At 40.5% G+C, this 15,815-nt stretch overlaps 1 protein-coding gene across 3 annotated transcripts in view; it reads left to right on the top strand.

Moving 5' to 3' along the window:
* Positions 1-14,185, top strand: part of ets1 (ETS proto-oncogene 1, transcription factor) — a 34,970-nt gene extending 20,785 nt beyond the window's left edge. For 2 of the 3 annotated variants that reach the window (XM_035913825.2, XM_006804635.3), the window contains 7 exons: positions 3,187-3,306; positions 3,881-4,081; positions 4,367-4,444; positions 4,923-5,171; positions 6,843-7,103; positions 10,723-10,841; positions 11,022-14,185. In XM_035913825.2, coding sequence (XP_035769718.1) covers positions 3,187-3,306; positions 3,881-4,081; positions 4,367-4,444; positions 4,923-5,171; positions 6,843-7,103; positions 10,723-10,841; positions 11,022-11,237 — 1,244 coding nt within the window. In that variant the 3' untranslated portion in view covers positions 11,238-14,185. The remainder of the gene's footprint in view (positions 1-3,186; positions 3,307-3,880; positions 4,082-4,366; positions 4,445-4,922; positions 5,172-6,842; positions 7,104-10,722; positions 10,842-11,021) is intronic. The other variant, XM_035913826.2, reaches the window with a different exon arrangement.
* Positions 14,186-15,815: the final 1,630 nt, after the last annotated feature.

The following is a 15,815-nucleotide window of genomic DNA, read 5'->3' as shown; positions in this document are numbered from 1 at the left end:
CCTGAGGTGCCAAAGAAGTACCTCTGTCTAAAGTTGGGTTGGGCCTTGCTCACAAGGGCAGAGCAGTAAAGGTGGAACAGCCTCAGCGAGAACCCCTGGGGGAAATATCGTCGTCGCACTCAGCAGCTTGTCCATTACTCATTTCATGGCAAGAGGAGAGTGGCTAATCAATACCTTTTACTGTAATCTAGACTAAACATCAGTCTCAATTCGTCAGTGATTCTTAGCATAGATGAACTTAATATGGTTTTTACCTCATTAGTAAAATTGGTTTCATTTTGTACTTTTTGCTGCAGAAGCTCTTTTTCTTTTTTTCTCTTCTTTTAAGTCAGATACTTGTCAGTGAAATGCCATAATGTTGCCTGTGATTTACATCCATTCCCACATTTCATGAGCTAAGTGGATGGGACTCATTTTGCGGACAGACCCACACAGTCTAATGTGGAAAGTGATGACTAGTGGATGCTCTAGCTCTCAGTACATACTGACCGTTCTCTATCTAATGGGGCTCGCAGGCATTGAAATCGTATCAGGACTTCATCATTTACTCGAGACTGTCTAGATCCAAGCTCGCCTCTCTCGCTAATGGATGCACATTGTACATTAGCACTGCCGCAGATAACTTTCATATGGATCATTCACCATGGAGACTGCTCTATTATCACTTCACTGTTACGTTTAGCATTCTCCTTTCAGCCTTGCTGAACATTCTGCATCATGTTTTTAGGGGATCAGCTCAGATCAAAAAGAAAAATTTACAACAAAGGAGTGTATGTACATAAAACACACTATTTGACTGTCACCTGACAGTCTTTTTTTTTAAATTGTGTTTGTGGTTTGAATTAGAACAGGATTTCAAGAAGTATTAAAACAACCCAATAATGATATGCTTTTGTAGATGGGGTTCACATTTTTCTTTTTACTCTCTCTAGTGTCTAATGTTAGTTCTCATGCACTGTAGTGTTAAGTGTCTTTGATGGAAGATTTAGTGCTAAAGTGGGTTCAAGTCTGTGTGGGCAAGTACGCGCTGCGGATGGGTTGATAAAAGCGGTGTGGAGGGAGGGGTGTAAGCGGTTTGAAAGTGCAGACAAACTCCACTTGAGCCAGCTTAAATAAACTGCCACATTTTGCCTTTGCTTTCACATCAAAGCACAGACTGTCTGAGCCCCGGTCACATCTCAGTTTGCAGCCATTTGCAACATGTACCTCTCTGCATTACCAACACTACTTAAAAGCAAAACGAGCTCAGTAGAAACTTAGACAACCTTGCAGTCTATTTTTTTTTTGTCAAATAGAGAAACCAGCTTTATTTTGATGTGTGAGCCATGTCTGACAGTAGTTAAACAGGGTTTTTGTGTGAGACTGTAAAACAATGGCTGTTCTCAACTCTTCAACCTTTTACCTTCACTTCTGACTGAAATGGTTACATTCTGTTTGTTCAGACTATATTATTACAGCCCAAATTGAATCACAGGAAGAAGCAAAGAGCTCCTCTGTCTTCTTTCTCCAGTCTGCTGCAAAAAAGCTTGAGAGGGGGAAGAAAAGGGGAAAAACGACCTAAAGACCGAAAAAACAGAAACTGGGAAACCTAATTTTACAAACAGCCAGACAGACATTGGTTACATGGGCGAAGTAGGGACGGGGGGGTAAGCTGCTGTGCATTCCAGACAAGGTCGCGACGTCAGTGAGTGGTGAAAACAAGCATGAACTGCATGTTGCTCTAGTATACTGCTAGCAGATAAAACCACCAGCCGGTGGAGATGCCAGAACATCTGTGTTTGACACATGGCGGTGCTGCAAGTGTGACACACCCACTCCTCACAGCTTGTTTGCCCTGAAGACAAGCCTTTCTGTGATCTAGGATTGATGATTTGAAATTGCATGTAATGGACAAAGAAAAAAATGATCTAAAGAAATAGACTCACCAGTGAAATCAAGACCTGGCTGACTCTTTGATTTTTTTTTTATGTGTTGGCATGTTAACCTACTTGAGACCTAAGCTGACCTGTTGTGTTTTTAAGTTTTGCAGTATGCACGTTGCCCAAAGTTGATTACACAAGATAGTGACATTAAGCTTTACTGCACAGTAACAGATAATAACAGATGTAATTGTGTGCTGTGCAAATGTGTGTGGACGGTTTGGAGATTTAAACGATAAAATATGCCCTAAGTGAAACTCTAGGTTATTTTTTTGTGGCTGTTTACAAGTTATTTGTTGAGCCTAGGTTGCTGTTTTTTTGTTTTTTTTTTTGTCTGTTTTTATATTGGAGGCCAGAGGGTCTTTCCCCTTCCCTCCTCCTCATCATATCCTCTGTTTTGCCCCCTTATCGCCATACTTCTGCAGCCCAGTCAATCTAATTAGATGAGTGCGAGTCATCAGGCACTGTTTAAAGCCATCAAAGGGAGCTCTGTGTCCCACTGGTTGCCCACTGGCTGTGAGCCGAGAACAGTAACCCTAGTGTGTAACTGAATCCCCTCGAGACGGGCCACCCCCGACTTTCCAAGTCACTCGCCAGCAGCCGCAGTGACATCATCACCTCATCCCTTGACCCTTGACCTGTGAGAATGCTTGACCCCGTGCTGGGTTCTGTGACAGTAGGCCCACTGTGTTGGGGCGACGTGGTAGGAGGGCTAGCAGAGGTCATAGTGTCGCTGATGGGCAGCACTAGCCACTGACCACTCTCCCACCCAGGATGCACAGGTAGAAGATAATAAATGTGGGGTTTACCAACACAGTATACACACAGTGACACAGCTCTCCCTTGCTTTTTAAACAGGTTAGAGCCAAAGCTGTGACAGTCCTTGTTTCAATAGATTGGAGCCGATATGGAGACAGTGTCTGTCTAGACGGAATGTAATTGTTGAACCATGTTGTTGATCACGGTAGATATAAATGTTTGCTTTGTTCGTGTGTTTGTGTGGACGTGGATGCACGTGCGCGTAACTGTGTCAATGTCTAACCGAAGCGCACATTCACAAGACTCTTCCCGCCGCCTCTTTGTCTCAATTAAATTTTCCATTCAGCGAGCTTTTTCGGCATGAAATATAATACAGGATGCACTGCCGCAGCCTCAGTTGTCAATAGGAGTGAAAGGAGCATGTAATATTAGTCATTTGGATTTCAAGTCTAACAGATGCTGGTGTTACTCAAAATAAATATTCTTCTTTGTGATTTGTGATTTGCAGATCCCGAGTGTGGAGATGTCCCCCTGCTAACTCCAGGAAGTAAAGAGATGATGTCCCAGGCTTTGAAGGCCACCTTTAGTGGCTTCACAAAGGAACAGCAGCGACTGGGTATTCCCAAAGGTAAGACTGCCAGCTGCTTTTTGCTGTCATTAGTTCCTGTTAATGTTTTCATTTGAAAACTCAAATTGCAGCACGAGCCCTCTAAGAATACCTTAGTGTGTCACATATCAGGCGCACACATCTGCAGTTCTTTCACATTTCGGCTTTCTTCAGAGGATTCTGAGAAAGCACCTCTTAGAAAGACTGACTGAAATGGAAACGCCCAGTTGTTCCAGAAATGGCGTTGCATTATATATATTCAGTCCAGGCAGACTGACTGACTGCAACATCCCAAGAATTGAGACACAGAGACAGACAGCAAAGAGATAGCATTGAAAATTGAAGCAATTACAGCAACCCATGTGATCTGCAAATTATGATTTTTTTAGCTTTTCATTACAACTGTGGTTTACAGTCACTTCAGCTTCCCACTTTGCTGTTGGTTATTAAGTGAAAGTTGGCTCCAGCTCAGACTGCAAAAAATGAGAATCTGTCCTGTCTTATCATTCACAAGCTGACCTGAATATTTGAGTAAATGTGTCTGGATGGTGTTGTCGACGTTTAACAGTAACTGCCACTCTGCAATCCTGTGCAGATCCTAGACTGTGGACAGAAAAGCACGTGGCTGAGTGGCTAACGTGGACCGTGAACGAATTCAGTCTGAAGAACGTCGATTTCAACAAGTTTGGCATCAACGGAGCCAGCCTGTGTGCGATGGGGAAGGAGCGATTCTTGGACTTGGCGCCTGACTTTGTGGGCGACATCCTTTGGGAGCATTTGGAAATGCTTCAAAAAGGTAACGGCGTAAGATGGTTATCCACTGATTATCCGATGAGTTTAAGAGATTTAAAAGTCTCAGTTTTGTGATGCAAGTCAAATAAGAAAGCTCTCACCACACAGGCTGACATCACTGCTTATTCCAGTTTAGGACTGTTGGTATTTGCTCTTGTAACAGGAGCCAAACAGGAAGACACGATTTAGCTCAGGTCATTAATTTTTGATAGAGCAGGATGCAGTTACACGATACATAAAATCAATGATGAGGTCACTGATTCTCATTCTCCATCTATTTTTCATGAAGAGGATACAAAGCATTACCCCATGAATGGACTCAACTCTAACTTCCAGGAATCCCGCTTTACCTCAGACTACTTTGTCAGTAAGTATTCATCACAGTCAATCTAATAGCATAAGAAAACAAATATTAAAATATGAAAGGGAATCCAAATAGAGGAAGTAGATAAGGTGGTTCAGTGTGGTAAGTAGGTTAGCGTTAGCAAATAATCCCCCCACGCACATTTTTTTTTCTTGGATTTATTTCCTAGATATAGATCCTCAGTACATCTTTGCAGCTGTAGATGAATAGTGACCACACGTACAGTGGCATCACTGTGAATTTTTTGCTGAGTTTAGCTCTAATCAATATGTCTTGCTGAAAATCTACAAGATTGTTCCCGTGTGCTCAGGGCTATATTTTCTTTTGGACTATTCACACGCCGAGAACTTCGGTGGCGGCTCAGCACAAGAGGGATAATGACTCCACTCCTTTTAAGATCGATCTTCCTCCTCTGTGTTGCTCCTTGCTTGCCTTCCTTCTCTGCTTTCTATCTACACTCATTTCCCTTTGTTTGCTCCAGGCTATGGTGTTGAGCACGCTCAGTGTGTCCCTCCTTCTGAATACTCAGAGCCCGGCTTCATCACAGAGTCCTACCAGACGCTTCATCCCATCAGCTCAGAAGAACTGCTGACCCTCAAATATGAGAGTGAATACCCTGCTGCGGTCATCCTCCGGGACACGGCCCTCAACGGCATGCCGGGAGACTACTTTTCTGTCAAGCAAGAGGTGGTGTCACCTGACAACATGTGCGTGGGACGCCTCAGCAGAGGTGAGCGATCGTACAATGCATAAGTACGTGGCTGAGATTTGAGGAGACATTAAAGAATGTGGGATTAGCTTTGCAGTGAAAATGTGGTGCATTTACATTTTACTCAGAAGGTTTGCTCGAATTACCTGCTTACCACATGCACTTGCTTGAGTTTGTCTGAATGCATGTAAAAGTTGAAGGTTTCTATGGGTGTCTGCCTGCGTGTGATTGTGCTGAAGCTACCAGAATCTTGTCATGCCACATCAGTGTGCAAGTATTAGAAGAGAAGAAAAGCAGGCCTTCTGGTTGGCTTGTGGTTCAAGCAAACCCGACTTGTACACTCTAGACTGGGTTGGGGAAAAAAAAACTCTATTGTTTTTGTCAGAGCGATACACGAACCAAAGCCACAATGTGTTCTGTTCTTGCCGCATGTCCCTTATGTAAAACAGTTCAAGTGGTGTAACCTTCAAAAAAAAAGAAGGTATTTTTTTCTCTTTCTTGTTTTTCTTGGCCTCCTTTCTTCGGCTCAACCTTAGGGTTCTGGGTAAGGAGATAGAGGTGTCATCCTCAGTTAGCAAGCGTGGGGTTTTCTCATGAAACTGTTTGCTTTTCTGAATGCTCGAGCTTGTTTTCTCTCCCAGCAATAGTTTACAGAGGAATTAGCGGTATGATTTAGACTGTTACCCATAAAGCTAGGGGTTTTCTTCTCCCAAATCCCCAGCTGTATAAATTATTAGCAAGTGCCATGTAAACCATATGAGTCCTCCATCCAGTGCTTCAAGCATTTGCCTGCAAGGCTTGAGATCCAATCCCCATGCATCACACATACCAAGTGTTTGCGCATTGAACTGTGCTCTCCCGACGTGGGAAAGTATTTTGTAGCACAATTGATATCCACATGTGGCTCCAATTTTACCAGTTGAAGATTTCAGCATCAATAGCGGCACGGCATTATCTGTCATTTGTTAATGGCTTACCACTGAAAGACTCCTCTTATCGTCCTCAAGGCCAAAAATAGCGGGGCAATTTCTGTGAATGTCTTCCATTTAAAATCAAACCCAAATGCTGGTTGTGAAAGTGAAATGAGGTGTGAAATGGAGGGACGTGGCACTGTAGAGCAATAAGCTATAGCTTAGTGAGGAGCAAAACAATTTACTTCTAAGGTGTGGCTAATGTCCCTTTTGTCAAATCTCAGCAAGGTTTTCGTAATTAATTCAGAGTTATTTGCTATTGTTCAAGTTTCACCATCCGACAGTTTTGGAGGTAATAGTGATTTGTCATAGAATCTATCTGTGTCATATAGCGAGTGGACTTATTTCTTTTCCATCGGTTCAACTTTGGCTCTTACCGAAAGTCCAAAGTCACTTTCCATCAGGCTGTGGTAGACTTGGTTCATCTTGGGATGACTAAAAAAACATAGCCTGTGTGTGACTGTGACAAATTGAATGATGCTATAAAACTGAGTAATCATTAACGTGCAATGCCAACATCAATGCAACATTGACGGGAATCATCTTAAGATTTTTGCCATCATCAAACTGGCCTAAATGCTAAAATTTTAATATCATATAGCTTGTCCACAAACAATGTCAGAGTTTGAAATCACAGTAATGTGTGTGAGTGAGTTTCTACCTACATAACAATGGCTTTCTTGCCAATTTTAAAATTTTTTTTTCGCCCTTTCCGTTCTAGGTAAGCTTGGTGGCCAGGACTCGTTTGAGAGCATTGAAAGCTATGAGAGCTGCGACCGACTGACACAGTCCTGGAGCAGCCAGTCTTCATTTAGCAGCCTGCAGCGGGTACCGTCTTATGACAGCTTTGACTCAGAAGACTACCCCGCTGCCTTGCATGGCCACAAGCCCAAGGGCACCTTTAAAGACTATGTGAGGGAGCGCTCAGACCTCAGCAAGGACAAACCCGTCATCCCAGCAGCAGCACTGGCAGGATACACAGGTAAGATGTCTAGAAATCACACTTTATATTTATATGCAGACATTATATTAAAAGAGTAATATTGGTCTATATATATTTTTTCTGATCGCGTGCATGCAAACAGTAGATGTTTATGGAAAACCAGTCCGATTGTTGATTTCTGTGAATATAATTTTAATATAGACACTTCTGTAGGGCACAAAATGCAGTGTATAATGTGGTGTAACAAACTTGTTGATGCTCTGCAAAAGTGCCAAATCTTGTGGTGCCTGAATGCAACACTTTTAGACCAAAGAAGGGAAAAAAAGCACACCTTTTACCCAGGCAACCCAAGTTATGCACATCACAGGAAATAAAACAGATTTTACTCATGCCTCCTTTTACTTCACTTCTTTTTCTCTCGCTTTTTTTTTTCGCTTCTTCTTTTCTGTCTTCTCATCTACCTTCTTCTTATCGGCAGCCCGCATCTCAACCTATTTTTTCCAGGTCGTCCTAGCAACGCTCGTGAAACTTAGAAATTATGCCTGCCCCTGCACATAACACCAGAGCAGAGTAAAATTATCTCTTCATCTCATGAGGCATCTTTTCACTCATGCATGCTGAAAAAGCTGCTTTATGTATGTTCTTCAAGTTCAGTAAGATGGAGAGATATTTTAAATGCTCTTGTGCAGCAAATGCACTATTTTAGCATCTGGCATGACTTTTGGTTTCAAAAGGGTGCAAAAAAAAGAAACCCAACTGCTGCTGTTGCTACTTCTTAACCGTTTATCAGCACTGAGCCATAAATACAACTTTTAAGTTCATATGAATCAAGAAAGATGACATAAATAACTCAGTTTTTTTGGCCTCAAGTTAGCTGTCTTTTAATGTCAATTGCCATACAAACATACGAAGAGAAAAGTTGTCAAATCCTTGCAAAAGGGTTTAATTCAAGTTATTCTAGTTTAAAGCTGAACTGTAAACACAGCTGAACACTGACACAGTTGAACGCTGATGCTGAATCCACTCTTCACAGAGTGTTTGGGACTTTTTCGGTCTTGTTGAAATTACAGTCACACGGCAGTAAGACTGCCAGTATTGGAAAAAGGGGGAAATCCAAGCATATTTTCCAACGTCACAAACAATGCATACATCAGATCTCTGCAGAGTGCCCCAAAGTTGGTATGCACAAGTTAATTGGTCAGCTGTATGGTCATTAGTTCAAGAGCCACTTTTAGAACAGTAAGTCATTTATGAAATGTTGGAAAGATATAGTTATGAATTTATAATCAAGTGGATTAGACCAAGGCACAGAGCGTCTCTAGAATGATCTAAATCTGTTTTCTCCCTGCACGCTAAACCAGCGGAAGCAATGCAAACTGGCTGCAAGCAGTCACGGCGTAAACATATTTTAAACGAGTCATAGTTGCATAGTTTCATAATCTGTCTTTTTATGTACTACATGTTTCAACTCCAAATTGTGTACTTGTAAGGAAAGCATGGCAGCTGTTTTCAGCCTAATGTGAGAAGAGACTTGTTTTGACTATGAAACTATAACCATGAAGGTAATAATGCCACAACACTCCAGTTTTTAAGACAAAAAAAACAACCAAAAACTTTTAACTGCCGCTCTGGACCCTGCTATTTTAAAGAGTAGTGCAAAGAGAGTTGTGGTCTTTCAAAGATGGAAGCATTTTTGTGTTTGCCCATGTGCATGTGTGGGTGGGTGAATAAAAACAGAAGAAAAAAAGGATCGGGGGAGCAAGAGAGAGAAAGAGACCTCTATCTGGAAAAAAGAAATCCCTCAAAATAAAGAAACAACCTCTTGTACAATTCCAAAACAGTGTTTATGACAGCTCGACAGCTTGCTCTTGCTCGACTTCCTGTTTAAGTCACGGGGTGACAGGTGACACTTGTAATGAGGACAGGGGACCTGATAAGGCTTCAGGGAGATAAGGCTCCAGTTGCCATCTGCGTGGTTTCCTGCGACAATTCATCATTTACACCTCTGTCTGCAATAACATCAGGCCACCTTACAACATAGCGAACTCTCATTTTGGCTCATGATATTTCGCTCTGTCTCACTATTGCATGTATTTGCTCGTACACACAGAGGGCTTTTGCATTGCAACGCTGTAAAAAATAGTAATTTGCCAGTCAATATTAGCTGGTCTCGCCTTAAAATTTTATCCACACCTTTGAATTATTGTCCTTTAAATAGCGACATAGGTTTTAGACTCATATTGCCATGGATTCAATACTTAATGTTATGAAGATGAGCCCCAACCTTATGCTTGTTCAGTGAGGCCCATTGTGCAGTAAGATTTTAACATATTTTCAAAAGGGTTGCCTACATTGTGGCATGAAAGCACGAGGTTCTGGTATTATGGTACCCTTATGTGGGCTCACAGTTACTGCAGCAGGAACACGAGTCAAAGCTTTCTGTATGAGTGACACCCGATGTTGCAGAGCCCCTTATTTTCCAAACTCGGAATGGCTGCTGTCATGCACCTTCTTCAGTCCCTGCGAGGCCTTAGAGGGCTCTAAATTTCGAGTTGTTCAACCCACACGTCTGTTTCCCTGAACGCTTTTGTTTTTGTTACAAAAAGGCTACGTTTGGTTTTCTGAGGCACTCGAGAGAGGTGACTTTTGCTCAGCTCCAGTTTTGCTTAGGCGGTGCGCTGCACTGGCAGGTGTGATTTCAACACGCAAGCCTCAAAAGTGGGTGGGTTCGTGTGTATGCTGAAAAAAAAAAAACAAACAAAAAAAAAACCACACGATCAAAGTGCACTGCAGTGAATCTAGTTCAGAGACAAAACCAGGCTTTTTTTTAATCGCCTTTGTTCTGCTTTCCCTCCTTTTTTTTCCATGAACTCTAATAAACTTTTTGCTCTGACATTGAAATGATGTTTTACTAGTTTATTCATTTACTGTTACTCTTGGAAAAATGCACCCTCTTAACTTTGCATTGAACTTGGCAACTGCTCTCTTTCTTAAAACAGACTCTATTCAAGTACAGTAGATGTGCTGCTGAAGCCTAAATGCAGCCCTTCTTATTTTTAAAATAGTGATTTCATCAGTGTGGAACGCTTGCAGACACAGACTCTCACTCTAAATTCACATACTGCACAGGGCAACTGGCAGACAAGGGAATACATGATGAATGGGACTTCTGTGCTTGGGACGACATTTAGTTCCACTGCTGTACTTCAGTCTGACCCAGATTAGAAGCTTTACTTTGTTCCTCTTTTCAAATTAAGTGAATAATTTGCATGAATATGTAACACTTTTCATATATAGCATAAGTACTTAGTGTCGTGCTTCTTCTGGCCGTGACTTTTATCACAGACAGGACATTGTACAGAGAGTGCTGTTCCTCAACGCATTCTGCATAGCACATGGACTGATGGGAATATATCTCCTAGATTCGGCGTATTGTTATGTGAAATATACTAGTTTAGTTCGATAAAATGTTAAGCAGACTATGGGACTTGGGAGCATTTTCCAACAACAGGAGATCTTTTGCTCTGAACTTAGCCTCACCTCAATCAATCCCCACAGCAACTGGCATCTGCACAAACAACAATGTGTCCTCTCAGTGTATGTAGCTCTTCTTCTTAAACGAACACCTTCTCCCCTTCCACCCCCATCTGCTCTGCAGGCAGTGGCCCCATCCAGCTGTGGCAGTTTCTTCTGGAGCTACTGACCGACAAGTCTTGCCAGTCCTTCATCAGCTGGACAGGCGACGGCTGGGAGTTCAAGCTTTCTGACCCAGATGAGGTGAGAGGTTGCGACCCCACTGGTCATCTAGCACACGTGCTGGGAGGTCTTAAGTAGTTAGCCAGATGAACAAGATGGCTGCTTGTTCCATGTAGCTCAATTAATTGCAAGTTTCAACAAAAGTATGTATTCTAATGTTTCTGGCACATCTTGACAGGCTTGTTCACTGTGCTTTTTCAGGTTGCTCGAAGGTGGGGCAAAAGAAAAAACAAGCCTAAGATGAATTATGAGAAGCTGAGCCGTGGCCTGCGTTACTACTATGACAAGAATATCATCCACAAGACATCTGGGAAACGCTATGTCTACCGCTTTGTCTGTGACTTGAAAAGCCTGCTGGGGTACACTCCTGAGGAGCTGCATGCAATGTTGGATGTAAAGCCTGATACGGACGAGTGAATCAGATATGAAAAAAAAGGAAGTGAAGACAAAAAGTTAAGGAGCCACTTGGACTGAGGCTCATAAAGTGGTCTTAACTGTTTAATAGAATTGGTAAACCAATTATTTTGGGGACCAAAAATGTTTTGTTTTGGTTTTTGGGTTTTTTTTGCTGTTTTTTTTAAACAAATAACTGTGGTCTTTGTCAACTTTGAGCTCCTGTCTCTCAGACCATAATTTTAAAACCGAAGGCAGAAGCCTAAAACCTGTATTCTTACCCTGTTGCATTTGAGGTGCGTGTGTGTGCACGCATGTGTGTATGTGTGTATGAGTGACTTATACTGGTGTCATTTAGCAGCTCAAAGCAGACAAAGCGTTACCGGGTAGATTTCAGGTTCTGTTCTGACTAAGTAGCAAAGTGGGGGAGAACTGAGAGAGAGAGAGAGAGAGAGAGAGAGAGAGAGACAATAAAAATTTTGGGCTAAACGAAGCGGAAAGTTCCTGCTAAGAAAACGGTTGCCAAAAAAACCTGAACTGAACTGAGGAAGGTATAATCTCATACTTGCATACATGCTTACTGTTTTTCCCTTTGGCAGTGACAGACTGTTTTTCAGCTAGGACCAAAAAAAAAAACCAAAAGGAAAAAAAAAAGTGTCTGGTATAAATTGCTGTTTACGCTTGTGCCACTATACTAATGCCGATTTCTCGAAACAGTCGCTGTACATCTTTCGGATAAGTGTTGTAAAGGGTATTTTTTCATATTGTTCTCAGTGACGGTATTACAGTGGAACCAAACATTAGATGCCAAGTTTTACTCGTCTGTTCTCAAGGAACCTTCAACTGAAATGTGCTGATGCGTTATCAGACAACACTATAGACACTGGCCCCTTGCTTTGTAGAGTGTGAAGACCTGGTGAGGTTACTCATAGCAAGAGTGTCTGAAAGACAACTGAAAGTAGCCGTTGCTTTTGAAACTGACACGTTCACCTTTATGTACATGTTTGCCACCTCGTTAGAGACGCATATTGTGACTGAAAGTCGTGCATTTTTTTTTTTTTTTGCATATACCACCAGTATTAGCAAACTGTAGACAATCTTATATGGGGAAATTCAGGAGTAAGAGGAGCTGTTTCATGTGCAGATTAGATGCATAATTTCATTTCACTGCTCATGTAAGCTTACTTTTAGATATGTTTTCATATTAATTGCCTAGAGAGTAAAATTGCAAGTTGGTTTGCTGATGTTATCTTGCATAATTCTCTTTCAGATGTGTTGTACGTTTTGGCCATAAGGAAGGGTAGTATAGTGTGAAGGTACAGTGTAGGAAAGCAGGTCAGGTAATAGGAGAACTGACTATAAATGTTGACTATAGAGAATCTGAAACTTTAGAGGATAGATGAAGGTGATGGGTGATGTGGATAATGTAGGTGATCTCTCGTGATGTCTGATGAAGACAGGTTGATACAAGTGATGCAAGTTAACTTAGACATATAGGACGGATGTCAGAGGCTTCCATTTCAATTTTACATTCTTTTGCAACTTATCTACATTCAGTTCAGATATGAATGACTGGTTACAAGCAAATTGGCAACAGTTTCCTCCCAAACAGTGGGAACAGTGGCTGTACACTAGCCTTATGGGAAATGCCAAAGTTGAGTATTATATTAGAATACAATGTTATTGTTTACAGTAGCTGAAAGTTACCCATATGGATGAAAATAGCTTCTGAGATGTCTATTTGTACAGATTCTGTTTCATAACGCTTTACTGAGACCCAGATTACACAAATAAGCAAAAGACAAAGCAGGAATAATAACCAAAGCCCATGTGAGGTCTTTGGCCACGGTGCACCCACAACGTTAGAAGATGGGGACCAGAAACCTCTCACGTATTCGTGAAATGTCGTCTTTTATCTTTTGTTAATATGTCAGAAAGCACACAGCTTAAGGACAAAGAGTAACGTCTTTGCTGATGTTTTTTATTTTTTTATTTTATTTTTTATTTTGGATAGCCGCTGAGTTTAGGTAAGAGATGATGTATACGTTCATACTGTGTAACTGGTAACAAGCTTGTCCATTGTTATTCAGCACTGGCTTAGTGTTTCCTTATCCAAGATAAAGAATTGGAAGTTAAACAGTTGGGTCAGTAATAAGCTGCACTGTATGTTCATTCCTTTATTGCATATGTTGACGCCAGTGTTTTGAAAATCTTCTTTCTCTCTTTTTTTTTTCTTTTTTCTTTGGTATTGTTCAGGTATTTTTCTGATGTCAGTGTTCTGTATTAAAGTGAGCTTAAAAGACTTATTTTTTATCTGTTTGTATTAAAAAAAAAGTTTTCTTTTTTCCTCCCAACACAAACGTCATAATGTTAGTATGGTTGGCTTCATAAGATCAATGTGCTCGAAGAAAACATTTCTGTTACCTAAAATGTTAATATTTTGACATTTACTTTGTCAGGAAATTATACTGTTGTTAAATGTCAGAGTCTACAGTCTACTGCAGGTCTTATGTATTAATGAAACCTAGTCAGGCAAGTGTACACCTAACAATATTTTGTGGCATATGCATATCTCGGAATGGATTCAGAAGGAAAACTTGTTATTTTGGATGTTGTTTTTTTTGTATATTTTATAGTGTCTTTGTATTTTTGTTATGAGATCATTTTTATTGTATTTAGTTCACAAGCATTTGAATATTTTTCAATAATTTATATTTTATAAAAGACGAGATGCAGACAGCTGGTGCTTTTATGGGAATTTAAAGGTAGCGCAAGACAAAATAATGTAGCTAATTTCTTTTTGTTTTTGTTTTTGAATTCATTTTTTATATAGAAAATAGACCTGTCTGCTAGAGGTAAAAAAGGCTGATGCTGGCCCATCAATGATTTCTGCTGGAAAGGTTTTATAAACTGTAGCTTCTATTTCCAAAATGTACTTAATGTACTTCAAAATGTTATAAAATATATGTGAAGAAAGATTTTATCACTGCGTGTGGTGTTTTTATTGTGAAAGTTCACATGAAAGGTTAACCATCTGCCTACCTAGTGATTTTCTTCACTTTGCTATATAGTTTAAATATAGATTTTGGTCACAGTTCAATGAGAGTATGGGTGTGAAATGTAGGGATTACATGCCATTATTGAAAATAACATATATGGAAATATTGTATGTATATATGTAATGTGCTTTAATTCGCAGAGTCTCTTTATAGCTCCCTATATTCATACTTTGGCTTCAATACTGTTCTTGAACAGCAAACAACAACTAAATGATGAAATTGAATCATAGTGTTATTAATATTGCTGTTTGCATTTCCAGATATTGTGCTATTGTCACTGTGATAATACTGCACAATAACTGGGCAGTAAAATAACAGCCCTAGTTTAGAGTTTTCACTCATCTGCAGATCACTTTGTAAAATATGAAGTGAAATTAAGAAAAACTATTAATCATGTCAAAGTACATACCCCACACACTTTATCAGGTACAATTATTGAACTGCTTGTTAAAGTGAACATCTAATTAGCCAATCACATTGCAGTGTATTTAGGCGTGTAGAAATGGTCAAGATGACCTGCTGAAGTTCCAACTGAGCATCAGAATGGAGAAGAAAGGTGATTTAAGTGACTTTGAATGAAACATGTAACAGTTGGACTGGTCTAAGTTTTCAGAAAATGCTGATCTGCTGGGGTTTTCCCTGTACAACCATCTCAGGGCTTTTCTAAAGAATGGTGGAAATGAATCCTTTAAATTGTTCAGAAAGCATCAAATAACCACTGTTTATAACCAAGGCATGCAGAAGAATATATTTTAATGCATAATATACTGTAACTTGAAGCATATGAGCTAGAGCAGCAGAAGACCACACTGGGTGCCACTTGTGTCAAATAAGAACAAGAAACTAAGGTTACAATTCACATAAGCTCAATAAAATAGCACACAGTGGAAAAGCGTCGGCTGTTCTGATGAATTTATTCCTGCTGCGACATTTGTATGGTAGCATCACAACTTGGCATTAACAGCATAATAATGTGGATCAATCTCACCTCAAATGTTCAGGGTGCTGGCAGTGTAATGGTATGCGGGATATTTTCCTGGCACACTTTAGGCACCAGCTGAGCATTATTTAAACACCTCAACCTACCTGAGTGTTGCTGCTGAGCATGTCTATCCCTTTATGACCACATTTTGCTCATTTTCTGGTGGCTGCTTCATGGTATCTCACAAAGCTTAAATAATCTCAAACTGCTTTCTTTTAAGATGACAGTGCGTTCACTGCATTCAAATGGCCAACACAATCATCCAATCAATCCAGTAGAGCACCACTGGGATGTAGTAGAACAGGAGATTCACATCATGGATGTGTAGCCAACAAATCCACAGCTGTGTGATGCTATCATATCAATATGGACCAAAGTGTGTGAGGGATGTCTCCAGCACTTTGTTGAATCTATGCATGAAGAGTTCAGCCAGTTCTGAAGGCAAATGGGGGTATCGAATAAAGTCTCCAAAAAGTGTATGCCTGATGTGTTTATTAACGTATAGTTTTGATTTACTAATGAAGACAAACAAAAAAGATGCACAGAAAAATTGTTGGAGTA

This window comes from Neolamprologus brichardi, chromosome 14 (genome assembly GCF_056152115.1).
Source record: "Neolamprologus brichardi isolate AB-2024 chromosome 14, ASM5615211v1, whole genome shotgun sequence".
Classification (NCBI taxonomy): Eukaryota; Metazoa; Chordata; class Actinopteri; order Cichliformes; family Cichlidae; genus Neolamprologus; species Neolamprologus brichardi.
The sequence above is the reverse complement of the archived record's forward strand: the minus strand, read 5'-3'. Positions and strand labels throughout refer to the sequence as shown.